General features: G+C 38.6%; 1 protein-coding gene across 11 annotated transcripts in view; it reads left to right on the top strand.

Annotated features, from left to right (window-relative positions):
* Nucleotides 1–25,903, top strand: part of CACNA2D3 (calcium voltage-gated channel auxiliary subunit alpha2delta 3) — a 945,794-nt gene extending 919,891 nt beyond the window's left edge. For 10 of the 11 annotated variants that reach the window (XM_049098270.1, XM_049098267.1, XM_049098269.1 and 7 more), the window contains 3 exons: nt 22,457–22,574; nt 22,794–22,871; nt 25,493–25,903. In XM_049098270.1, coding sequence (XP_048954227.1) covers nt 22,457–22,574; nt 22,794–22,871; nt 25,493–25,585 — 289 coding nt within the window. In that variant the 3' untranslated portion in view covers nt 25,586–25,903. The remainder of the gene's footprint in view (nt 1–22,456; nt 22,575–22,793; nt 22,872–25,492) is intronic. The other variant, XR_007404330.1, reaches the window with a different exon arrangement.
* Nucleotides 25,904–27,460: the final 1,557 nt, after the last annotated feature.

The following is a 27,460-nucleotide window of genomic DNA, read 5'->3' as shown; positions in this document are numbered from 1 at the left end:
TAGGCCCAAGCATTCAATTCCATGGCTTTGCCAAAATTTTCTAAGTCTTTTCAGGAGTAAGAGCCAGGAAATATATATCTGTTTAGAAAGAGGAAATAAATCCAGAGCTTCTACGAATCATTCTGATTCCAATTCAAAATTGCATGATTTTTAATTAGCTACTTTGATTTACTCTTATTTTTTTATTTACTCTTATAGTGAAAGTCTCAGTCCCTAGCCACATTAACATATTAATCATCTGCTTAAGCTACAATATACATAAAATTACTTTGAAATAGCAATACCAATATTATTGCTAACAATAGCATGACTGTGTGTTGTTTAAGAATTCTTTGTGGTCTTTTTTTTGTTTTGTTTTTAGGCTAGATCCCAAGATGGAATTAGTATGAAAATACTGTGTGTTAAAGTCAGTGGAAATGCTTCTTTTCTTTATGTGGTAATGCCAACAATTTCATATACAATAAGGGATTTTGTTTTTCATTTGAAGAAGATTGCTTGTTTTTTGTTTGTTTGTTTAGTTGTATAAAATGTGCTCATGGTATCAAGGTCATGACCATGGAATGATGCAATACAGAGGCACTTCACTTCCATCCTCAATTCTCTACCCATTTTTTCCCTGTCCTGATTGGGAATCATTTTTATTAGCTCTTGGTTTAACTCTTCACTGTTTTTATTTTTAAATATAAGGGGAAAAAAAAGAAATGTAGTCAGATTTTTCCCCTTCTCTCACCAAAAAGAAGCATAGCGTCTATACTATTTGGCACCTAAGTTTTTATATTATATATGCTATAGATCTTTCTTCATCAGTTTGGGGAGTGAGACCTTCCTCATTCTTTTACAGATCTGCTTAGTAGGAATCTGTTGTGTGGATACAGAATTTTATTCAATCTTCTGTTGATTGACATTTGGATGGTTCCCGGTCTTTCCTTATTATGTATGGTCTTGCAATAAGTAGCTTAACACATATACAACTTAACTTTTTTATCATATATATATCAAATAATATATATCATATATCAAATAATATATTTTTATATTATTAAATTTATTAAGACTTCTATGAATACTTAGGGATGGATTCATAGAAGCGGCATTGCTGGGCAAAAGGATAAATGTGTGTGTAATTTTCTTTAGATATTACTAATATTCCTTAGAATTGCCTTATATATTACCTTAGATATTTCTCATGGAAAATGTATACTTTTGCCTTTCTTCCGGCAAAATCCAAGAGTACCTTACTCTTTAGCCTTGCCAATGAGATTACTGTCAAACTCAGATTTTTTTCCTCAATCCATGAGAAAAGTGTTTTCATTATAGTTTTAATTTTAACTTCTCTTATTAGAACTGAGATTTGCAGAAATATTATTTGTAGGGGCACCTGGGTGGCACTGTTGGTTAAGTGTTTGACTCTTGATCTTGGCTCAGTCAAGCTCAGGGTCCTGAGACTGAGCCCTGCAAGAGGCTCTGCACTCAATGCAGAATCTGCTTGATTCCGTCTCCCTCTCCTCTGCCCCTCTCCTCACTCGTGCTCTCTCTCTCTCTAAAATAAATAAATAAAATCTTTTTAAAAATATATTATTTGTAGCAAAATATGTTGCAAATAATTTTCCAAGGTTTGTCTTTTGCCTTTTTCAAAGAATCTTTCCTTTTTATTTTTTAAAGATTTTCTTTATTGTTCATTTTCTATTTCATCGATTATTGTTTTCATCTTTATTTTTATTTTCTCTGGTTTTATATGCTTTTTTGTGTGATTTCTTAAAAGCCTAGATCATTATCTCTAGATCATTTTTCTTCTCTAATATAAATATTTAATCTATAAATTTCCCACTAAGAATGATAATAGCAAATATGAAATGTTGCCTTTTTACTGTCTTCTAGTTAAAAATATTTTCTACTCTACGTTATAATTTTCTTTTTGCCTTATATGTTATCTAGAAGTATCCTGCTTAATTTTGCAAATATATGGGGCGTTTTTAGATTCTTAATATTTTGTTCCTACTTCAGTTCCATTGCAGTTAGATATTATATTCTGTATGATTTCAGTCCTTTTAAATTTATTAAGACTCATTTTATGGCTTCACATATTGCTATCTTGGTAAATATTTTACATGCACTTAAAAAGAATGTGTATTTGGCAATTTCAGGTTGGAGTATTCTCCTTTCATTCTATAAATTTTTATTTTGTTGTTTTGAAGTTCTGTTATCAGCTGTATGCACTTAGGATTTTTATGTGTTTTTGATGAACTTTGTTATTTTCTTTAGTAGGAAGTAGCCACCTTCATTGCGGTGATATTCCCCATTTTTGTCTAATGTTAATATATCCCAAACCAGCTTTTTTCTGCTTAGTATTTGCACATTGTATCTTTGACCATCTTTTTACTTTAGAGTCTGTGATTTTTTAAAATTTAAATGCACCTCTTGGAAACCTAGGCATTTTGGTCTTGCTTTTTAGTTCTTTTGTTGTTGATCTTTATGGTATATTTTACTGTATTTTTTTCATTCACATTTTTTAATTTACATATGATAAAATTTGCCCTTTTTGGCATGGAGTCCTCTGAGTTTTGATGAATACTTACAGTTTTATATCTACCATCACAATCAAAATGTAATGGCTCCATCACCCTAGAAAATTCTTCTGAGGTGCCTTTTGTTGTCAACCCATCCCCCAAGCACAGCTCCTGGCTAATAGGGATCTGTTTTCTATCCCTATAATTTAGCCTTTTCCAGAATGTCATATAAATGAAATCATACACAATGTAACTTTTTCAGTCTGCTTTCTTTTACTTAGAATAATGTAATTGAGACTTATTCATGTTATTGCTTGTATCAGTAGGAACTGTTTATTATTGAACAATATTCCATGGTAGGGGTAAACCATATTTGTTTATCCATTCTCTGGTGTAGGGACATTTGGGCAGCTTGGAATTTTTAGTGATTATAAATAAAACCACTATAAATATTCACATATAGGTGTTTTCATGGACATAGTTGTCATTTCAATTGAATGAATACCTAGCAGTCAAATTGCTGGATTGTATGGTAAATATATGTCTAATTTTGTAAAAAATCACCAAACTGTTAGAAGGTGGCTGTATCATTTTGCTTTCTTGCCAGAAGTGTATGGGAGTTCCAGTTACTTCCCATCCTCGCATGCTCTTTTTTTGTCGTTAATATTTATTTATCTTTATTTTAGCCATTCTAAGAATAGCATAGTAGCATCGCATTGTGCATTAGCAATATCCTAATGAATGATGATTTTAGGCTCCTATACATGTGCCTACCTTACATCCACATATTCAATAAAAGGTGTGTTCAAATGTTTTGCCCATTTAACAAAATTGGGTTGTTTTTTTACTGTTTTGAATGTTAAGAATTTTTTGTATATTCGAGCTACAAGTCTTTTGTAGCAATATGTGATTCGAAAGTATTTTTTTTAAGATTTTATTTATTTATTCAGAGAGAGACACACAGAGAGAGAGAGAGAGAGGCAGAGACATAGGCAGAGGGAGAAGCAGGCTCCATGCAGGAAGCCCAGTGTGGGACTCAATCCCAGGACTCTGAGATCACACCCTGAGCCAAAGGCAGATGCTCAACTGCTGAGCCACCCAGGTGTCCTGAAAGTATTTTCTTCTAGCCTATGGCTTGGCTTTTCTTTTTCTTAACGATGTCTTTCACACAACAGAAATCACTTGATTTTGTTCAAACCCCAGTAGTCGATTTTTAAAAAGGGACTGTGCTTTTTTTTCATATCTGAGAAATCTTTGCCTAACCCAAGATCACAAAGATTTTCTCTTATACTTTCCTCTAAAATTGTAATGCCCTTCAGCTTTACACTTAGGTCTGTAATCCATTTTGAATTATTTCATACATGAGAAAAGGTACAGAGTAAGGTTCCTTTTTTTTGTTTAAACAAATATGGATATCCAATTATTCCATTATCACTTGTTGAAGAGAATCCTCACTCCACTGAATTGCCTTTGTACCTTTTTAAAAATCAAATGACTCTTTGTGTATCCATGTCTGGACTCTAGATTATTCAGTGTATCTATGTCTGGACTCTATCTTTTCTCCAATGTTGTGGCATTATATTAAATCTTGAAATCAGGTAATAAGAATCCTTCACCTTTTTTTTTTCTTTTTCAAAATGTCTGTGTCTATTCTAGTACATTTGCCTTCCAATGTAAATTTTGAAGTGAAATGATCAGATTCTATTAAAAAATCCTACTTGGATTTTGTTTGAGATTGGGTTGACTATATAGTTCAGTTTGAGAAGAGTTAACATTGTTATCCTATTTACTCTTCCAATGAATAGATATTGTGTATCTCTTCAATGATTTAGGTTTTCTTTGATTTCTTTCATCAGTGTTTTAATAGTTTTTAGCTTACAGATTTTCAAATGTTTTGTTATAATTATATCAAAATATTTCCTGTTCTTCTGCTGCTATGTTAGGTGAAACTTTTTTCATTTTGATTCCTAACTCTTTGTTGCTAGTATATAGAAATATGATTGGCTTTTCAGATTGAGCTTGCATCCTGCCACATTGATGAACTAATTTGTTAATTTCTACTTACTTTTTCTGTGGCTTCTTTAGGATTTCCTGTGTAGACAAATGATGTCATAAGTGCATAGAGACAATTATATGTGTATACCTTTTATTCCATTTCTTGCCATATTGTCCGGGTTAGGTCCTCCATAGTGATATTGAAGAGGAAAGTGTGAGCAGACAAACTTGTCATGTCATATCACAGAAGGAAAGTATTTAGAATTTTATCATTAGGTCTGGTGTTAGCTATTAGCCTCATTAGATGCCTTTTATTAGGTTGAAGAAGTTCCATTTTATCCCTAAGTTGTTCTCATGAAAGGATACAAAGTTTTGTCAAAAAAATGTGTCATCCTTTTACTATAATCATATGGTTTTCCTAGTTTAGTCTTATAGTATATTGCACTGATTTCTAAATCTTGAGCCAGCTTTGCATTCCTGGGGTAAACCATACTTGGTCAATATTCTTTTTGTATATTACTGGATTCAAATTGCTAATATTATGTTGAGGCATTTGTGCTCTATGTTAATATGGTCTAATGTTGTGTCATGTCCTTTTCTTGTAATATTGTTGTCTGGTTTAGGTATCAGGATAATTCTCATCTTATAAAAAGTTGTGCGAAATGTTCTCTCTTCTTTATATTCTAGGGGATTTTGATAATCTGTAGTATTTTTTCTTTAAAAAGTTTGCTAGAACTTCCCAGTGAAAATTTCTGGGCATGGAAATTTCTTTGTAGGAAAATTTTAACTACAAATTCAATTTCTTTAACCAATATAGCACTACTGATGTTATCTATTTATTTTCAAGTGAACTTTGGTAGTTTGCATCTTTTAAGGAATTTGTCTAGTTCATCTTTGTTGTAAAATTTAAGGACATGCTATTGTTTTTTGTATTCTCTTATTATCCTTTTAATGTGTATAGGGTTTACTGATGTTTCCTTTTTCATAACTGATAGTTTTAGTTTGTGTCTTCTCTCTTTTCTACATGATAATAGAAATAGAAAAGATTTATTAGTTTTGTAGACCACTTCAAAGAGCCAGCTTTTAGTTTTATTGTTTCTCTATTGGTTTTTGTTCTCTAGTTTTCTTACTTAATCTTCCTTGTTTTGAATTTTCTCCTCTTTTTCTAGACAGCTTCTTGTGACAAAAACATAGATTATTGATGTAAGAATTTTCTTCTTTTATAAAATAAGCATTTGTTACTAGAAATCTTCCTTGAAGCACTTATGTAACTGTATCCCACAGATATTTACTTGTAATAAATATTTATGTGTTGTGTATTTTATTTTTCATTAAATTTAAAATATTTTCTCATTTTCCTTGCAGCTTCCTTTCTGACCTTAGAGTTATTTAGAAGTGTGTTATTCAATTTCAGAATATTTGGGGATTTTCCAGAAATGTTTCTGTCATTGATTTTGGATTTAATTTCATTATGCTTTGGGAACATTCTTTGTATAATTTTGATTCTTTTAAATTTGCTGAGATTTGCTTTCTGACCCATAAGATGATCTAATTTGGTGAATGTTCCATATGCACTTGAAAAAAATAGAGAGAGAGTGCAGTTGTTGACTGGAGTGTTCTAAATATGTCAATTAGGTAAAAGTATTTTCTATATCTTTACTGAATTTCTGTCCACTTACTCTATTGCTATCAAGAGAAGGATGTTGCAGTCTCCAGCTATAATTATGGATTAGTATTTTTCTTTTCAGTGTACATTAGGTTTTGCTTCATGTATTTTGACATATTTGGTTGTTAGGTACATACACATTTAGGATTGTTATGACTTTTGGTGAATTGACTTAATCATTTTGTGATGTCCCTCTTTAAGCTTATAAGATTCCTCCAGATATACTGGAGTATACTTAGATATTAATAAAGCTATCCCATCTTCCTTTATTTTGGCAGTTTTATGGTATATCTTTTTAAATCTCTTCACTTTGAGCTTATCTGTGTGTTTATAATTAAAGTGAGTTTCTTGTAGACAGGATATAGTTGGCTCCTACATTTTTATCCAGTATGTCGGTCTCTATTTTTTTTAACTGGTGTGCTTCAGTTAATTAATTAATTAATTAAGTTTTTATTTTAATTCCAGTTAGTTAACATATGGTATTATATTAGTTTCAGGTATACAATATAACGGTTCAACAGTTACTGCTTCTTCACATGTATAGCAAATTTTGCACACTGGATATTGTGGATTATGCATTTTAAATGCCTTGGGTTTTGTTACCCTCCTCTGGAAATGTTAAGTTTTATTGTACTATATACATACATTACCAGTGGATCACTATGCTCTTTTGGTGCCTTGGTTTTAGGATTTCTTAGATGACTTTATCTCATTTTTCCCCCAACTCTGGGATATAGTATTTACTGCTTAAAACTTTTTGCCTTGGTCATCTATAGACTTGACTATACTAGTTAAAAATGGTATACAGGTGTCCCCCTTGGTTAACTGAACATTCAGATTTTTAAAATTTTGGGGTAGCTGGGTGGCTGAGTCAGTTAAGCATCCAGCTCTTGGTTTCAACCCTGGTTATGATCTTGGGGTCCTGGGATAGGTTCTTACATTGGGCTCTGCACTCAGTGTAGAGTCTGCTTGTCCCTCTCCCTCTGCTCTCTGTCTCATAAATAAAATCTTTCTTAAAAAGAATTTTTAAACGTTAACTGTTTTTGAGTCTAAACAACTCTTTTTCCCTTTTATAGGAAAAATCTGCTTCCCTTTAGAGTTGGTAGTAGAAGAGGCTAAGGGAGAGAGAAATGGTGATTACAAATGACCCAAGTTTGTTATCTCAGGCTGGAGAAATTAAAGAGGGTTGTACAAGGTGGAAACAATGATGTGGTTTTAGAATGTTAGATTGGGAAGGGAAATCACTTTTGAGATAGGAAAACTAAGGTTGAGAGGGGACAATAGATGACAAGTACATGGTTTGCTTAGTTTCACATGGAAAGCTTGATTCAATTCCACTGACTTTTGAACCAGTCAGCTTTCTATTAGGTCCCAGCTCCTCTGTTTTATTCCTCCACTATATTTCATATTGCTATTCTCTGTGTAGATATGGGAGATTAGTTCTGATTTTTGTTCTGGGAGACTTTTTTCCCCCCTCTGTGGTGGAGTATATCACCAATCATCACAAAAATTTATGTGAACACCAATGTTTAAAATTGAGAACATTGCCTTTCATACAGTGTTTCTGGAATACATCTGTCTTTCTTGAAATTTCCCTATGGCTGTAGATTCCCACCTCAGTACTTGTACTCTTCAAAATGAAAAATCTTGCTATTTTGTGATAAGAGACTATTGAATAGGCATGGGAATTGTTACCATTGGCCTCAGAAGTTAGATCAGAAAATACAGCATAGTACGTAATTTCTCTGACTTTCTCTCTAGAACATTGATTCAAAACTACAAGATAAGAATTTGGAAAGTTTAGGGTCAGAAAAGAAGGACATGTATTCATCCTTTATTTCAATCAGTGAAAATGTATTGATCTTCACCTGTAGACCAAGCAGTTTTAAAGCTGATATGATAGTGGGATTCAGAGAGGCTTCCTTGATGGCACTCACTATAAGGATATATAGTTAAACTGGGTACATGAAAGACAACAGCAAGACTACTAAACTAAGGAAGTATTTCCATGTTTTTTCAATTAATGATTTTGGAGAAACTTCACTCTGATTTTATTATTTCTCGTAGTTAGCAAGTGAGATTATAGAGCAAAATGCTGATCACTGAGACTTAGTTTTCTAAATATTCATGTCTATAGTCTAAAACATTGAGAGTTATTATTCCATGATTCTTGATTCTTATTAAAATGCAATTCCTGGGGTGCGTGAGCACTCAGTCAGTTAGGCATCTGCCTTAGGCTTGGGTTGTTATCTCAGGGCCCTGGGATTGAGCATTGGGCTCGCTCAGCAGGAAGTCTACTTCTCCCACTCACTCTCCCTCTGTGCTCTCCTCTCTTTCTCAAATAAAAAAAAATTAAATGGTATTCCTACTCATTTTAGAAAACGGAACAGTAGAAAAATGTATGAAGACAAACGCAAAATCAAATGCAATCTCACCACTTAGAACTGAGGCAAAGAAGTTATATGCTTAAACTCTAAAGCCAGGTGGCCTGGATTTGAATCCCACCTCCATGTCGGATTAGCCTAATAACCTCTGGGGAGTTACCTAGTTTCTTCATCTGTAAACTGGGGGTAAGGAGAAATATTTAAATAGTGCTATATTTCCTTCTAGTCTTTTTCTTTATCTATACAAAAGTGGACCCATGCTTAGCCTAATTTTTTCTTGCCCTTAATTTAGTATGCTGGACAAAATGCTTTTTTCATATAATGCAAGATGTCCAACTTTTTAGAAAACAAGCATTGATGGTCAGAGTCTGACTTTGCCAGATCACTTAAAATTAGATATTTAATTTCCCAGTGAATTCTTTATGCCTTTGAGTCTATTCAGGCCTCCTGGTGGTTCATTATGATGCTGCTCATCACCTTCATTTACTAAAATGAAGGTGATGATTCACGTGGGAATTGTGGAAGACAGTATAAGTTAGGGAATGGAAAATTATAACTGTGAGCCCAAGGTACTGTTCAAATGGCCCTTGAAGATCTAGGGACAGAGTCTCTGCTCTCAGCTTACCAGTGAGTTGTTGCATTCCTACTTTCTCAACACTTTTCCACAGGAGATCTTATTGTTCAGTGGGTAAGATGGCAGTCTGTAAAGTCTGACTCCGGGCCGTGGCTCTGAAAGCTATTACCTGTGCTATCTTTAACCAAGATGGGTCCAAATTACTTAAGTTCCTTAAGCCTCAGGAATGGCATCACCTGGCTCATGGAGCTGTGCAGTTTTCAGTAAAAGACCGTCCCTCACTGCACAGAGTTTAGTGCTCAGTTAGAGGTGGATGCCGATGACTGGGTTGGTAGTAAGGATGATGATGCTGGTGATTAATTCTAGCGTAATGGTGAACCCAAAAGTTTGATACTTTGCCATTCCATGGGTTTTCGTATTTGGAAGCGTTAACATCTCGGAGCTTGCATAAATGAAGATGGTAGCTCCCTGAGCTGGTGTTAGGATTAAAGGGGACTGCATGAGAAAGTGCTTGGCACAAGGCAAACCCTCTATACATGTTAGCTCTCACTTTCATTATTTATAACAAAAGACACTATTAGTTCCAGTGAAAATATTTAATAAATTCCTTACTCTTCTTTGGGTTTAGAAAAAAATTGTTCATGCCATAATTAAAAGGATTTACTGGAGACCCTAGTACAAAAACAAAAACAAAAACAAAACAAGATTAAGGTTTGAAGGAGCTCTGGTTGTTAGTTCTTCTGAGATTCTCTTCTTCTAGTATGAGAAAAGCAAACTGGGTCCCTCTTGCCTTTGATTCTCTGGGGCTCTTCCACCCATACTTCAAACACAAAATACCACTCCTTGTCACCTGCCTTGTGCCGATGATGCCAAAGAGCTTCCTGCCAAAGTTGTTTTTTGGCTCTGGGTGGGCACCAGAAATCTTAACAAATCCTTGGTGGGGCTGAGGAAGAGTGAAAGTCATTGTTATGGTTCTTTTCGATTCATTCCATCAGCAGTATGATAAATACCACCACCATGGGATGCTGTGCCTTGCAGACAAAGCACCCTTGGGATTTTTGTGTGGTCTCCTCATCAGCAAGTCACAAATGGCATGCCATAATGTGTCCATTGTGTATATTTTTTTAATAAGTAAGTATAACAAAGACAATATGCGTGTTCCATCTAATCTCAGCTCTTAACTGTGAAAACATAGCACATTTCTTATGCCAGGGAAATGGAACAAGGGAAGCCTACACCAGTCTGGTTCCTGGCAGGTCATCCGAAGTATGCTTGATGGGAACGAAGCTGAGGGCTTCTGGTTTCAGTTCCCTAAAGCCTAAGTTTTCTAACTACAATTCAATCAGGCAGCATATTGATCATCATAAGGAATTTAGGTGTGCGTCACCTAGTATTCTTTCATTATAAATAAAAGAAGGCTCCACTCAAGCAAGCTTAAACAATAAAGTGATAAATTGAGATGCAGGCTTCAGGTAAGGCTTACTCTAGTTTCTTAAAGGTTTGTCACCAAGATGTGGGTTTTCTCTTTGCATTTTCTAGCAGACACTTTCATTTACAAGCACAGGAAAGCTGCCAGTGGCTCCTAAGGCTGAAAGCTTTCTTGTTCTTCTGTGTTGGGAGTAGAGATAAGAGTTCTAGATTTCAGTCTCATTGGAAAAACTTAGGTCCAGTGCCCACCTCTGAACTAGTCACTTTCTTCAGGGGAAGGAATCAACTTATTAGGCTCAGGTAACATGCCTGGGCAGGGCTAGCTCTTCAGAAGCACCTGGGCTGCCTGGAGGAAGGGTGGATTCCTGAACAGAGTAGGATATTGGTATCAAAGAAGGGAGATTAGATATCAAAGAAAACTGCTTTAGAGCACTTGGGCAGGGCCCTCTTTTTTCTGAAATCAACCAGAAGCAAGAAGGCTTGGATCTTGCAGAGTCCCTAGAATTAGCCATTCTGGGCTGCGTAAACTTTGTACTGTGTTCTGTATAACTCATTTGCCAGGGAGCTTGTACTACTTTGAATTATATTTTTTATCTTTGTTTTTCCATCATTACTCAGTGAGCTTTAGAACAGAGCCAGTGCATAGAAAACAAAATAAAGGTCTGTGTCTTGTTTTCAGAAATCTAATAGGAAACAAAACCATTTGAATTAAAAAAAAAAAAAAAAAGAAGGCGGCTCCCTGTCTGGTTATCTAGAAGGACAAAGGAAGAGGATAAAAGAGGGAAGGAGCTAGGGAGGGAGAAGGAAAGAAAGGAAGAAAAGACACTAGCTGGCTCACTGATGGTATTGTATTATTGAGTAAATTGTCCCTCCTACCACCAACCCTAGAATAAGCTATATCAAGGGCCCTGTGGGGAAGCAACAACTAGATGTCCAATTAACTCCTACATTTTGAAACATCTGCCTTTGTGACTTTTGATTTGAGCTCCTATTGGAAAACATTTTTTTTCTTTGTTTATGCATGGCTTATTAATGTGTTTGTCCTCTGACACCCACAGGGGCCTCTTGAATCTCATTTTTAGCTGCCCTAGAGACTAACTTCCATGTATTTCCCTGAGTTACCAAAGAGAAATTTCTTTTTCTTTTTCTTTCTTTTTTTTTTTTTTTTTAAGATTTTATTTATTTATTCATGAGAGACACACAGATAGAGGCAGAGGCAGAGACACAGGCAGAGGGAGAAGCCACCTCCCTGTAGCGAGCCTGTTGCAGGACTCCATCCCAGGACCCAGGGATCACTACCTGAGCCAAAGGCAGAGTCTCAACCACTGAGCCACCCAGGTGCCCCTCAAGAGAACTTTCTACAGATTCCATAGCTTGCAGTTTACAGACCATTCCAAATATTGCCTGGAGGAAAGTGTATATCCTTCTGTCCTTTTCCAGTTGGTGATACAAGGGTAATAAAATGGCTCTGAGCATCTCGTTCCAAAGTGCATATGGAAGTACGTGTGTCCTACATGGATGACACAGGTATGCATAATATATCATGGGAGAATGGAAGGCATCCTTCCTTAAGAGAGAGAGTTCTTTATGGAGAAGACAACATTCAGTAAGTCTTTTAGAACTGAAACAATGTTCTCTAAGGGCGGGGAAGAGGTTGCTGCAACACTCAGAACCTTGCTGGTTCCTAAGCCAGCAGCAACAGCACTACCTGGGAGCAGGTGAGAAAGGCCGAATCATGGACCCTGCTCTAGATCCACTGAACAGAATCTGCATTTCAACAAGATCCTCCTGTTAGGTTTGAGGAGCACTCCTTTAGATCAATAGGGTCCCAGCCTTTACAGCACATTTGAATCACTTGAGTAGCTTAAAAAAATACACGTGCCTTGGCCCTACATCCATGATTCTAATATAATGTGTTTTATGTGTGGTTCAGGCATCAGTTGGAAAAACAAACAAACAAACAAAACAAGAAGCTCCCTGGTTGATTCTAATGAGCTCCATCTGGGTCTCAGCACTGAGGGAGGAGAAGCATGGCAGTAAGCATGCCTGGGTGTTGGGAAGGAAGGTGGCTTAGGGGTTGGAGCAGTTGAACACATCATGCTGGAGAGAGCCCGCTGAGATTATACAGGATCTTGTTTGCTTCCCTCATGTGCACAGCACAGGGTAGATGCTAAGGGAGCCGTGGAAGGGTATAAAGAAGGGGGTGGAGTGGTCAGCCTTGCATTTGGGAAGTACTATACCACCTCAAGAATGGAGAAGTGCTTATGGCAGGAAAGGCAGTTGAAAGGTGTGCCAAAAATGAGACATATTATTGGGAGGGCCAGCTACAGAACTGGAGACCCCATGAAAATGTGGGCTACACCTTCAAAAAGCAGGAAAAAAAAATGTCATTAGAGGTACCTAGAAGGTAAAAATATTTTCCTTCTTTCTATGGTCTCCCTTGACATGTCATGATATTTTTTATTTGCTATTTAATCTTGTGCTCCCTCAGACACAGACCCTCAGAGGCAGTCCCGGGTCCTGCCCCCATCATTCAGGGATGTGCAGCCCAGTGGCTTCTGGGTGCTTGCTTCCACTAATCACTGGACTGAGGTGCCATATCCTACTTGGAGAAATAGGTAAAGAATGCAAATTTAAAGATAAAGTTAAAAATTTCAAGAGAAGGGATACCCTGGGTGGCTCAGCAGTTGGGCGGCTGCCTTTGTCTCAGGTTGTGATCCCGGGGTCCAGGCTGGAGTCCCTCATCGGGCTCCTGCGAAAGGCCTGCTTCTCCCTCTCCCTATATATCTGCCTCCCTCTCTCTCTCTGTGTCTCTCATGAATAAATAAATAAATAAATATTTCAAAAAAAATGTCAAAACAGTACTGCAGAGTGGTAAAATCCCTAAATGGTGAGCCCTTCTGAGTGTAGGCCTCTGCATACCACACTGGTGCTCGTCCATAAGGCTGGCCCTGGGCCATGGCAGATGGGAGGGTGGGCTTGAGAGGTATCACGGGGATGGTGAAATCAGGGTATGGTGACGTTCAAAGAGGACCATGCTGAGAATCATGTCAAGATCTCTGGCTTGTGTGACTGATAGGCAGTGGTACTGTGAAGAGATCCAGGGAAACAGGCATTAATTATTGGGACTGGGATCCAGGGCAACTTTCAGGTACCTGTGAATTCTCCCCTCGTTCCAACATTTAATCATCCCTCTTGTCTCTGGTTTAATTGCATGTACTGGCATAGCCAGAACAAGGATGAATAATGGTGGGGACAGTGAGCCTCTATGCCTTCTTCCGACTCTAATTAGACAGCTCTGAGCTGTTTATACTGAACCTGATGCTAAATTTGGGTCACAATCAAGTGCCTATTTCTGTTCTCCTTAAGATTGTTTTCAGGGTAAGATTTTGGTTAAATGTCTTTTAGGCACCTACAGAACACAACACACGGCACTGGTCCTTTTCCAACTCCAAACGAGGTATCTCACATGAATAGACTTTAGGGGAAGTTGTGAACAGATGTCAAGTGGGAGTTTCCTTGTAGTTCTGGGTTGAGGTGAGGGCAAAGTGATGCTAGGTACCAGGTTCTAAAGAGATTGCCAGCCTTTCAACTCACACTAGAGTTGGAAATTGTCCCCCTACTCCCCACCCCCTAACCTATTTGAGGATAGACAACTGGCCCACTTTTTGTCTTCCATGTGAACATTGATGAAGGGCCTAACAGGAAAGATACTGGGGTTCATGGAAAGAGGTGCTTCCCTCCAGGGGCTGCTGTTTCCTGCTGGGAGCCAAATGGGCAGAAGAAGAATGCTCCAAGACTCTTCTATATATGGGGGGTGCCCGAAGTAGGGCAAGTCCAGCCCTGGTCAAATGTATGCTAGGGAACAGATGTACTAATATGTCCTTGTGTCTGTCTGAACAGGGCAAAGAGACCTGGAAGGAAAGCACAAAGGTGGGAGAAGGGGTAGCACTGAAATGGCCTATGTCTGGGCCAGCAAAGATCTGTGTTTCCCAAGGGTCAGGTGGGCAGTGTGGAAGAGAGCTGTCATCTTCCTTAAATCCAACAAGATGGCTGCTCTCCGGATGGACCTCATCCAGTCTACACATCAGGCAAGAAGTTTGCAGTAACTGCTGCTGGTAGTGTGTGGGTGGCCCAGTTGGGGCAAGTTGAGGAGCTATGGGTCCTCTGAAGAACCCATCATAGCCTCAGGAGAGAGCCAGCATTTGGATGCTGGGCTGCACAGGAGGCACCAAAGGCCAAGCTGTGTTGTAAGAAGACAAGCCATGATGAGACTGTTGCACTGCAGCTGGGTAATTACTGAAGCAGCTAGAAGCTAGAAGCTTGTAGAAAAAATAATGTAGACCTTTGAACTTGATACGAAATCAGAGTAGGCAACTAGCCTGGCCTAACTGTACTAACGTAAAGTTGTCAGAATGTTCTGGAATCTCTACAAGATATCATTTCGAGATGAAGAAGCAGGAACTCAAGATAGTAGGCTGGAAAACAGTCAAAAAGGAAGGAGGGAAGGAATTGTTTCATGCTTCTATTAAGTCCTGACAGTTCTGGGGGGTGAGCAGGTGAGGCACTGCTATTTATTCTTTTATGTTCTTTGGACTGAGGATGAATAGGTGCTGGAGCTCCCCTGCACCTCCCCCCTCCCATGCTGTTTGATAGAATGGCTGTGGAGTTATGCCAAAACACATCATCAATATTTAATTTCTAGTGTAAATTTAAATAGTCACCAAATGTTTGCTTCCCCCCATTCCCCCTCCCCGCCTCCGCCACTGCCACCAAGTTATGGGTCTGGGTCAGTGTAGGGCATTTGGGAGCATGTTGAGGGAAGACAGGTATCTTTCTCCCCCTAAAGAGAGTAAGATCCCATTGGAGAACCACAGTTATGTGCCCAGCCCACCTGGAGAATAGTACTCCAAAGGACAGGATCAGAGCTGAATTGATATAAATCCCCTGTGACTTACTCATTGTCTTTTATTTTATGTTAGGATGAAATCTGAGAATTTCAAAATGGTGAAAAAAAATCTATAAAGGGTAAAAGACTTCAAAATATTTTTTAAAGAGGCTTTCCCGCCCCAATCATTTGTCAAGCCACCATTCTGTACCTAATTAATAAAGGACAAGCCAACCAAGTTCTCCAAATGTTCGTCGTGGGGCCTCTGGGTATCTGATCCCGGTCCTCCCGTTATGCATGTTTGTCCCGGGAGCGCATTAGGGCATTAGGGCAGCGGCGTGATCGCTTCCCTCATCTGGCCACCAAAGCCCCTCTTAGCGGAGAGCGCGCGGCTAACAGGCTCTTGTCAGGGGGAGGCCGTCTTGAAATCACATCATTCTCCCCCCACTAGTCCTTCTCAGGCTATATCCAGTGGAAAAAGGAGGACTGGGTTATTTCAGTTCCGGCAATGGACACATCAGAATTGCCTCCCTCTTCCCTCCTCTTTCCCTGGAGGACCTAATTTATTTCACGCATTTTGACCTATCCCTGCTTAGAGACGGCCCGTGATGCTCTGCTGAGGCATTTCCCTGCTGCCTTTTTCGGCCCCCAGGCAAACCCAGGCCACAGCTCCTTGCACAATGATGTCAGTCTGGCTGCGGGGCCCAGCTGGATGGAGGTGTGTTTTATGAAGTTCAACCCTGCACCCTGGGCCATAAATACACGTTGTGCACATAAATGTACAGCTAACATTGCCCAGACCCCTCCGAAGCACCATGTTAATAAGCAGACAGTAAGTCTTTAAAATATGGAAAAGCAGTTAATCTTTCCGCTGGCAAATCCTTTGTAGGGGGTTGTTTCCCTCCGCCTCAGGATAGCTGCGTGCAGGGCTTTTCATCTCCTAGGATTTGGGGCGAAAAGAGAAGTTTGCTGCTGGGGCTTCATTGAGAGCACTTGGGGGGCCTTCTCCTAAGAGAAGAAATGTGTTACCCTCGTCCTTAAGCGAGGATCGCTCTGGGTCTGCCCTCGAACAAGAGCGTGGATGATTCCCACACCAGACAGCAGGTCTGCTGCCCTGCGCTGGGAGGCCCCCCGCCATCGGGGCCGCAGAGGCTTGCAGGCTGCCCCTGGTACTCCAGAAGGTACCCAGCCTCTTGTTCCCCCACCTCTAACATGGGCCCAAGCGTGTCGTGCTCATGCAGCTTCTGTAACGGTGGACTTACCCTCTCTTAGTCCCAGTTTTCTCTTGCAGAAGAAGAAAGGCAGTACTCAGCCCTCAGCATCACATCCCATCTTATAAATGTTTGAAAGATCCTGGAGCACATGTTCCTTCTAAAGAACTTCAGTGTTACAGATTAAGTTCATTTCTATTGACAGGTACGACCCCCCCCCACCCCACCCCCAGTCAGTTTCCTCCCTTCCTTCCAGCCTCTGGCCTGCTCCCTGGCTCCCTCTCCCCCTGATGACTTGGTGGAAGGACCAGACTTAAGGGGTGGGGGCAGCAGACAGAAGGTGCCTCGGGCCCACACAGGCTTGCTTCTTGGGGGAGAAAGCAAGTTTGAAGCTTGCCTCCGGCCTGCTGGGCAACTAGGACTTTCATCCGCGCGTCTCAGGCAGAGAATAGGAGTTGCCAGTGGGTTGATTTAAGGATGACATAAGTGAGAGCTCTCAATCTGGAGATGACATAATCTGTGCCTTATAAATATTTCATTTTATTTGGTACTTTCATTTCTTCTTATTGCTAGGAAGACACTCCATATGCTCTGTTTTGTGTGTTCGGCTCACATGCGGTCTGCTTATTTAGTACATTTAATTCTTTCTGTGACTAACGTGAGTCATGCATTGCTTACTGATTTGCTATCCCTAACACATCTGATACACCTTATCCACCCCACTTATTTTTCTTGTTCTCTGTAGCAGAATTTAATATTCTTAGATGAATATTTCTAAATATGCTTAAATAGTCATACTTTATTACAGTTTTGGGACACTGCTTTCTCACTTACTGTGTCTGGGGTATTCTTTCCGACAATAAACAACCTCCTTTCCCCTTTCATCTGGTGCCAACTAGACCACAGAATGGACACACTGTTGCTTGCTTAGTCCTTCCTCTGTTGATGGGCTTTGAGGTGGATTTTTTTATTTTTTCTCTTCTCAATGAACAGTTACCAAGGGTTACCAAGTCTTTGCACCTGACGTCTTAGGTTCCTGAGCAGGAATATCTTACTGAGAAGTGAAACTACTGAAAAAATAGGATCTCCATGACTTCTGCTGTAATAATAACAGATAGTTCTCCTCGTGGCTATAAAAGTTCACTTGCCCACCAATAGTGTAGAATGATGTTTACTGCTTCAGATGCCGTCCTTTGACATTGCCATAGATTAAATGTTTGCCAATCTGCTAGTACAAAGTGCATGTCATTACTTTAGTCTCATCTTCTCTTTTAACTTTTAGTGAGATTGAACCCCCCTCTATGTGTCAGGTGTCCATCTGTGTTTCCTCTTCTACAAATCCTCTCATGGGTTTTGATACTGGTGAGGGCACACGCCTTGGCTTTGCTTCCCTTTTCCTAAAACTAAGTTTATGCAATTGTGCAAACTATTCTTTGAATTTACTCTTCTGAACGACTCTTAGGATCATTACCTCGAATTCCGTCAATCAAAAATCCCAATAAAATCTGTTTGAATTCCTTTGCTTAAATTAAGGGGCCATTGAAAGAGAAATGGAATCTTTTGTAGATAAGTGCTCTTTTCTACAGCCATCTTACTTTTCCCCAATTCTTAGATTGTCTTTTTAAAAGTTTGGTCATTTTCTTCAAAAAGAAGTCTTTTACTAGATTTTTTCTTAGGCATTTCATAGTCATTATTGATACTTTCAATGGTTCTTTATTACATAAATATTTTTTTCCATCAGTTATTGCCTGTGTCCAGGGAGAGGTGGTGGTTTTTTATATGCTGATTATGTAACTGGCCAGTTCGCTGACTTCTTTTATTCTAGTAGTTGGTCAGTGGGTTCACATGGATTTTCTGTGAACACATTCATATCTGTTCTTTGGGTGACTTGGTTGCATTCACTTGTGGGTAGATTCTCAATGAGCATTTCAGGTTTTTTTCATGGCCACCGGTCTGCTTGTGTTTTTACAGCTTGGCCAAATGTTGATAATTTATACTTTATCCCCAAAGGTGTGTTTGCTCTAACTTTCCAAATTATTTGCCATGGCATACATAATAGCCACTTAAAATGCTTAAATGCCTCTGGATCGTTTGGGTTTTAATGTGACTTTGTGACTTCTTTCTTTTGTGCCAAAGGCTGATTTATGTCAATGTTCTTTTAAACCAGAGTTTGGTTCTTTCAATTATCTTCACGGTTTTATTTGCATTTATTCTTTCACTTTTATCTTTATAAATTCCTTTTGTCACTGAGTCAGCAAATATTTGCTGGGAATCTGCTCAGTTCCAGGCACAGCTCTTGGTGCCGGGGATAACAGAGAGCTGCGGCAGATGGATGCAGCCTTCCTCCCATGGAAACTGTAGTCTCTGGTGAAGGGTGGACAGGGAACAAGTAAGGAGGAAGCAGAGGCACAAGAGACTGAGAAAAAAGGGAGTCAGATCACTGGGTCCTTGACCAATTCAGTGGAGTGGAGGGGACTACAGAAGAATTGCAGGGGATTTGTGAAAGAAGGAGGAGTGCGGGGAAGTGGACAGATTGCAGAGAATTCTTTTTAGGAATTGTGCTATGAAAGAGGACAGAGAAATAAGGTGCTAGCTGAAGGTGAGGTCAAGAGGAGAGTTTTGTTTTTTCTTGAGGTGGGAGATGTGACGGCATGTTTGTGAGCTGAAGGTGGACGAGGGGAGCTATGCACTGGTCACCCCTCATCCCCCTTCCATCAGCCCCATCGTTGGAGAAGCCTGAAAACTGGCTTTGGAGAGAGGCGTCAGTACTAACCCAGGGTGCCAGGCGGAAGACCAAGGGTAGGGGCACAGGTGCAGGCTTGTGTTCTTATTTTTTCCAGCTTCTCCATCCAAAAACTTAGTTCATTCATTGGCAAACTATTTTTCCCCAGTAAATATATTTAAGGTCATACTGCACAGATTTGAGTCTGGGCTGTTCTTAAGTTGTCAAGAATTAATTGAATGTGGTTTTTTTTTCCATTTTTAATTTCCACTGTTTATATATTTCTTTTTTTTTCACTGTTTATATATTTCTTGCTATTAATTTCTAACTGTACCCTACCCGAAAAGAATATGTCAGTGATGCTTTCTCCTCTTTGGAATGCATTACAGTTTCCTGTGTTTGAATATAGTGTATATTCTCTGTTGTTCCAATATGAATAATTTTCACTCCATTTTTAAATAGATTATGTGTTCATCAATCACTTGTGCCATTTCTATCAGTTTGTACACCCTGATCGTAAAAGTTTGTATCTTATCTTATTATACTACTATACTGCTTTTCAGTATGAACTATTTTCTTTATTACATTTAATCATTTCCCTCTGAATCTTTATAGAAGAACACTACTAAACCTGTCCCTCTCTTGTTGTTAGCATTTTTCTGGTGTTTTCTTGTCCTCTCATGTCATTCTGTTTTAGGTGTGTCTCCTTACAAACAGCATAATGCTGAGGTTTTTATTTAAGAGTCCCTGCCTTTTTTTAAAAATCAATTTTGTTTTTGAGTTTCTGCCTTTTAATGTGTGAATCTAACCAACAGACATTAATTGTGATTGGTAATAATTTTACCTTCTACCAGCAGTTGTGTGTGTGTGTGTGTGTGTGCACGCACACATGTGTGTTATTTACCATGCTCTCTTGGGTTAATCAGATTTTCATTCTTCAGTTTATGTTCAGTAATTATTCTTAATTTTTCTACCTATATCTCCAGTTTGTTAGAATCTGTTTTCCTCTGGATTCTGACATACTTTTTATTTCCTTTTCTCCATTCCCTCAAAACTTTAAAAATGTTGCTCTGTTTTCTTCATCTTAAGTCCCCCTTTGAGAAGTGTGTGTCATTCTCATTCTTCCTTAAGTAATTTGTTTCTAGAGAAGCTTTTAGGATTGGTCTGTATCCTTGATGATCTGAAGTTTCGTCATGAATGGGTCCTTCTAATGAAAAACAAAGTCAAAATTTTCTTCAATTGGGAAATATTCTCTCCCTTTGGAGCCTTTATTTCGTATTTTAATATCTTTTTCCTTCATTGGCCATCTGTTAGATTCATTTGGCTTAATATTCTAGTCAATCATTTGTTCTTTAAAGAGTTGTATGATCTCAGTTTCACTTTGCCGTTGAGACTATTAACTTGCTGCCACTATGGAAATCATTGGTTCTCTGATGAGCGCCATCTCAGGTAGGTTATTTTTATTCTGATAGGCATAATCCATTACAAAGAGGCCACCTACTAGAGCAATGTTATTGCAGAGGTGAGAAAGTACCTAGTGCTAAAAGGAGGAGGTAAAGCCAACAATTTTAAAGTCTTAGTCAGTCGGCAAGGTTGAATTTTTTTTCTCAAGCCAAGTAGAGTACTGGAGAAGAGTGGGAGGTCAGAGAGTCCATGTTCCAGAGAATTGATGGTGGTATAGGCATCGAGGAAACATCTTTGAGCAAAGGCATGCCTTGTTCCTGCTATGGATTTTTTTTTAAAAGATTTTATTTATCTATTCATGAGAGACACAGAGAGAGAGAGAGAGAGAGAGAGAGAGAGAGAGAGAGAGAGGCAGAGACACAGGCAGAGGGAGAAGCAGGCTCCATGCAGGGAGCCCAACGTGGGACTCCATCCCGGGTGTCCAGGATCACACCCTGGGCTGAAGGCAGTGCTAAACTGCTGAGCCACCCAGGCTGCCCTGGATTTTTTTTTTTTAAAGGAACATAATTGCAGGATCTTATATAAATAGGCATCAGGTATTTGTAGACAAGAAACCAGCTGTGTTATAATCTCTGAGCCATCCTTGGATAAGGATGAGAGGTGGTAATAGATAAAAATAAGAAAGGTAGTCCTTTCTCTTCTTTATAATTTCCCACAAAACAGAAAGATTCTTCTTTGTTGTCTGATTTTAGTAAGCTGTGGTGATACACTTTAGAGAATAGAACAAATTTGTTGAAAGATGAAAGAAGGTAAAACTTAACAGAGAAATTGACTACTTTGTTATGTTACAGTCTATCTCATCCAAATGAATGGAATTCAGTGAAATGTCATGAAAAATTATATGACAGGGGTCTAGGTTTGGGGCTAAACATTTAGCTAATCTGTTTGCTCTGGAATAATGTGAGATTTTGTTCTCTAATTTGCTTCTCCAAAGAGTCAGTAGTATTTCTTGTTCCAGGAGTGTTTTTATGGTGGCGTTACTTTGTCATTTCACCGTGTCGGGTGATGAGAGAGCAGGTGCCCTTAGGCTTACTTCCATTGGACTAGCTGTCCTGATGGATCCAGATGTCAACGCTGCCATACAGCCTGAGCAACTGCACACATGGCCTCGGAACTGTGAAACTCCTATACAACCAGCATTAATCTCACACAAACATTGTACTTCTATTATGGGCAGACATTGTGCAAAGCGGAACAGGGAAGGCTCTAGAAAGTTCACTTCATTTGGGGAAGAGAGAGACAAAGAATATTGCATGTAAACTGGGAGAAGGAAGTGAGGCTTGGAAAAGCCTGACTCCATAGCCTTGGAAATTGGGAGGAAATAGCCAATCTGACTCTCTTGTTTTGTACGCATAACACACCAGTCTTCCCACGTGAGTTTTATGAGCTGTATGTAGCTGTAGCCATAGGTTATAAACTGTTGTCTTTTTAGTGAAGCTTAACATCTAAAAATGAAGAGCTGCATGCAAGGAGGCAACTTTAGTAGTAAGGCAGTCTCTGAAAACTGTTTTCCAAAATATTAGAGGAGTTAACTCCCCAGGGGAGTTTTCCTCAGGATCTTTGACTTGACAGATGGTAAATGACCATTCACTGTCTCTGTGCTTCATGTTCTAACAGGTCCTTTGTCATCCAACAAATTCCAAGCAGCAATCTGTTCATGGTGGTGGTGGACAGCAGCTGCCTGTGTGAGTCCATGACCCCCATCACCATGGCGCCCATTGAAATCAGGTATATCCTTTTGTGCGTAGGTCCAGCCCCTGCTGCGGAAGCTGGTAAGGGGGATGGACAGTAAGAAAACCAGAGGAGAAGTATTAGAGAGGGGGAAATGACAGCCTTTCCACAGTTGGAGAGAGAAAAGTCATTACTGGAGATTAGTGCCAAGGTTTGACCTCCAACATACAGAGTAAGGGAAAGTGACATCTTGGCAATATGCCTTAACTACAGTCAACATAACGAATCCCTTAAGTGTGAACGTTTAAAGGCCCAGAAGATCAGAAGGCGTCCGGAGTCTTGTCATGGCTTCCATCCTGAGGTAAGTCTTTGAACCCTGCTTGTTCTCTTTTCCCACCAGATTCACCATGAGAGTCTCATAATTGTCAAAAAACTGTAGCTAAGAAGTTTGCTTGTGAGAAAACAAATCCTTTCAGGCAAATCAATGGAAAGCTAATGGTGCTCTACTTTCAACCCCTCAATGCCTTCATATTCAGTCTGTGCTTAATGGTTTTACTGTATCTGTGTATATATCTTAAAGCCTCTTTATTATCTTTCCTATTATGGATGTGCTATAGTTTTATTACTTTACACTATTACATGCAATGTAGCTCTGACCATCTTGGTTTACTTATTTCAAATTGTAGCTCAAATTATTTTCCCTTGCTTACTTTTAGACAGCCTTTTATTTACAAGAAATTTATGTAAAGTAGAAGTGGTAATACTGATATCAGATCAAGAGTCACAATTGATGCAGGTGGAATGATAAGCCTGCAAACCCCCTCACCATCTGAAGGCACAACTACAAAGGCACTCCGTTTACAAAGGCACTCCGTTTTACATCAGAAAAAAATTAAACTTAGCACTGAGAAAGGTGAACTTAAAAGTACCACCCACAAAGAAGCTTTTTAGTCTAGCAAAAATAATAGAAATTTAAAAATTAACTCCACTTCATTTTGAAAAATACAAAGCTTGCCTAGACCTCCCTATTATCATAGGGAGCCTGGGACAATCTCTATTTTTAAAAATGCCACCAAGGCCAACTGATGGGCTACGTCCCACCTTTAAATAGCAAATAATTCTAATGTTAAACTCTCCAAGTCCTAGAAAAGATGTTAGAATTAATTTAGTACCAAGAAGAACTTGGAATTTATTGAGAATATTTGCCTCTATGTTCAAGGGAGTGTTCAGTAGCAACATATTATACAAATATGTGCTGGAAAGGTCTTTGATAAAATTGAATGATAAAATTCAAATAAAAAATCTTTATGTATGGACAGCCCAAGTGGCTCAGCGGTTTAGCGCTGCCGCCTTTGGCCCAGGGCGTAATCCTGGAGACCCCAGATCAAGTCCCATGTCGGGCTCCCTGCATGGAGCCTGCTTCTCCCTCTGCCTGTGTCTCTGCCTCTCTCTCTCTCTGTCCCTCGTGAATAAATAAAGTTAAAAAAAACTTTATGTAAAATTCAAATACAAATAATAGTTCCCAAACTCTAAAATCAATTCAGTTAAAACCAGAATGCCTACATAGACAACTAGAGCCACTAGAGTAAAAATCTTCTGGAATTATAATTTACTTTGGTAAATAGATATAAGATAAACATTCAAAAAGTTAGTGTTTTTTTCTGTAGGTTTCTGGACCTATTAAGATGAGGTCAGGAGGACAGCATAGCAATTCTTAGATATGAGAAAGATTCAATTCAAAAGGGAAAATATAAATTACATTTAAATGATAAAATAGTAGTCTCACAAGAAATTTTAGGGGTTGGAGAAATCTTCCTATCTAAGACCAGACAGCTATGGAAGAAAAACAGAATTTATTTATATAAAAATTATATATAATTTTCACTGGCAAAAGATAATTTAAAGTCAATAACCAATTTAAACAACTTGAAAATTATTGATAAACCAAATCATAAAGAGATTTTTAAAATTGCTAAGTCAAACATCCATATACAAAAATAAACCCAAGGGCATGAAGAATACAAGTTACTGTGTGATCAATACATACAGGTCTAATGATGAAATCTCCAGCTACAGACACCAAAAGCAAAAACAGTGCTTGCCCTGCACTCCCACTCCTGGGCATCTTTACCATAGACAGGGGCACAGATGAACATCATGGACTGGTAAATGACCTGCACTCACCACTCTTCGTAGCAATAAAGGGCAGAGCAGAAAATGAAAGCTCATTGATAATAACATGCAGCTCAATGAAATGGAATTGGAAGAATTTCCATCAACCAGGGGGTAAAAAGCATTCTGTAGAAAGGATTACATACTATGATTTCATTTTTATAAAATAAAGTCCTGCTTTCCCCCAAATGAAAAGGAAGAAGACACCCACAAAACCTTCTATAGCTGTTTCTGAAATGATCAGGCCCCTTGCATGTCAACTTCTACTTGCATTCTGACAGGAAAACATTAGAAGGCCGATATTCTGCTGTTCTAATTTGATCACAACAGACATCTCCTCCACCAATAGCCCTTTGCCTCTTGAGTGTTCTGCATAATAAATAGCATGCACAGGGGATCCCTGGGCTCAGTGGTTTAGCACCGCCTTCAGCCTAGGGTGTGATCCCAGAGACCCGGGATCAAGTCCCGTGTCAGGCTCCCTGTATGGAGCCTGCTTCTCCCTCTGCCTGTGTCTTTGCCTCCCTCTCTCTCTCTGTGTCTCTCATGAATAAATAAATAAGATTTTTTAAAAAAATAAATAGTATGCACAGAGTGATTTGGAACATTTTATGCACTGACAACTGAAATCAGAAATTCTCATCATAAATTTGATGAAATTTAGACGAGTCCATTTCCTTGTATCATCTGGGGTCCAAAAGACTTGATTCCTACTTTGGAGAGCAGAAGAGAGGTCTGGGGACTCGTTATAGCTTGGAAAGTTGAAGGCATCTTGGAATCTATAAGGCTCTAACAGACTGTCTTTCCTTGTAGGAGAATGCAAGAGAGTGTGGAGGTGCACGGACTCTGCAGGCCAAGATGGTCCTTACCCTCTTCCCTCTGCTCTTAATGCTCTTCTCAAGGTGACACTGACTGAGATGTTCTCTTGGCATGCTAAATTATGGATAAACTGTGAACCAAAATATGGTGCGACATAGGAGACATGAAATATAGTCCAACCATCAGCATCTCATGATTTTAAACTGTGCGTGATATAAACTCTTAACGATATGTTGACAAAAAAAGTTATCTTTTTACTTTGCCAGTCATGCAGATGTGAGTTTGCTACATGATAATCACCCTTCATCAGAAACGGGACTGCGAATGGGCAATGTCCCTTCGGCTTGAAACCCATTGAAACCAATTTAAAACTGTGTACTTTTTAAATAAAGTATATTAAAATCATCACCTTTTGATTTTTGCATTATTGCTGAGAATACAGAAATTCTATTGCACAGAAAAGTCACCCATTTCAGATACTGGGAAAGGATGGTTGTTGGCAGAGACTTCATTCTAAAGTAGATTCTAGACAAATATTTCACAATTGTTTAGGTGCTTCACTCTCAGTTATAAAAATATTTACAGAAGTAAACCAAAATATCATCTACATGGGAAGAGTTTATTACAAAGAACCTTGACTTTTTTTTGAACTAAACTTCAATAGACATCATAATTTGGATAAGAATGCAAGCTCCCATAATACTCAAGTGTTGAACTATTTAGGAATAGAAATAAAGTTGTAAATCCTAGGAATTCATTCTGAAAAGGCTTGACGGAGGGAAAAAACAATGACTATAAATGACTCCCAAGGCTTATTGCTTGAGCATTTGGCTTCTGTCTTTCCCCATAAACAAGGGATGAAATTAGATCTCAAATATTACAAGATGTGAAACTACCCAGACGTGTAAGCATTCCTAAAACACTGGATCCTGAACCAAAGAAAACAGATTCCACTGGATCATGGTTACCAAATAAAGTGGAATAATTTCCATGCCTCAGTAGAATTGAGAATGCCTTATTTTATAAGATAGACATCTAAAAGTCATGGGGAGAATGCCACTGAAATTAAAAAAAAAAAAAAACCCACATTATGCTGTTGATGTTTTAGAAAAACTGATGTAATCATTCTTCCTTATCCTAAAATGATGCCAGTATTTATAAGAATAACAATATTACATTGCTTTATTTCTTAAAATTCTAATGCCTCCACTGTTGTTAATAATGTAATAATACTGTACCCTGCTAAGCTGTCAAAATTTCAACAAGGATGGGGCTATATAGTATTGTAACCACAGTGGTCATTGATATTATTCACTTCTGCACACTAAGTGAATGAATTCATTTGTTGCCCACACAAGTATCAAAATGCATTTACACAAACAACCATAATGTATTTTTTTATAAAAAAAAATAGCATTGCATGACCTACCACTCTCCTTTATATTTCTAAAGAACTGGCAACAATAGGTTAAATATATAATTATATCCATAACTGAATACTAATGATATAAAATATGTGTCTGGTAAATATTTATAATTTTACTCCCTATCTATTCACTATATATAAATCCACTCCCTGTTCTGAGCAGTAGTATGGCATCATTTTTAGTACCTTGTGACATGAAGATAGCATAGTTGAGTCATACTGTTGGCTTATGGCATCATCAGGCATCACATTCATGTGAACAACCTACCCAGTGTCTCAGAGTCTCTGTTCCCTCACTGACTCCAATCGATGGGCCACTCCATTTATCTATTTGGATATCTAATAGTTTTCTCCAACATAATGTGTTTAGAGCAGAAATCTTGATCCCCTTCCACCAAACTCTTTCCTTCCGACTGACTCAACTTCTCAGACCAAACTCCTTGGAGACTCCCTTGTCTGCTCATTCCTTCTCAGCCCATCATTCAGAGAGTCTCATTTCAACAGTAACGGGGCTATGTGGTATTATGACCTTGGGA

The sequence above is a fragment of the Canis lupus genome, chromosome 20, assembly GCF_003254725.2.
Source record: "Canis lupus dingo isolate Sandy chromosome 20, ASM325472v2, whole genome shotgun sequence".
Classification (NCBI taxonomy): domain Eukaryota; kingdom Metazoa; phylum Chordata; class Mammalia; order Carnivora; family Canidae; genus Canis; species Canis lupus.
The sequence above is the reverse complement of the archived record's forward strand: the minus strand, read 5'-3'. Positions and strand labels throughout refer to the sequence as shown.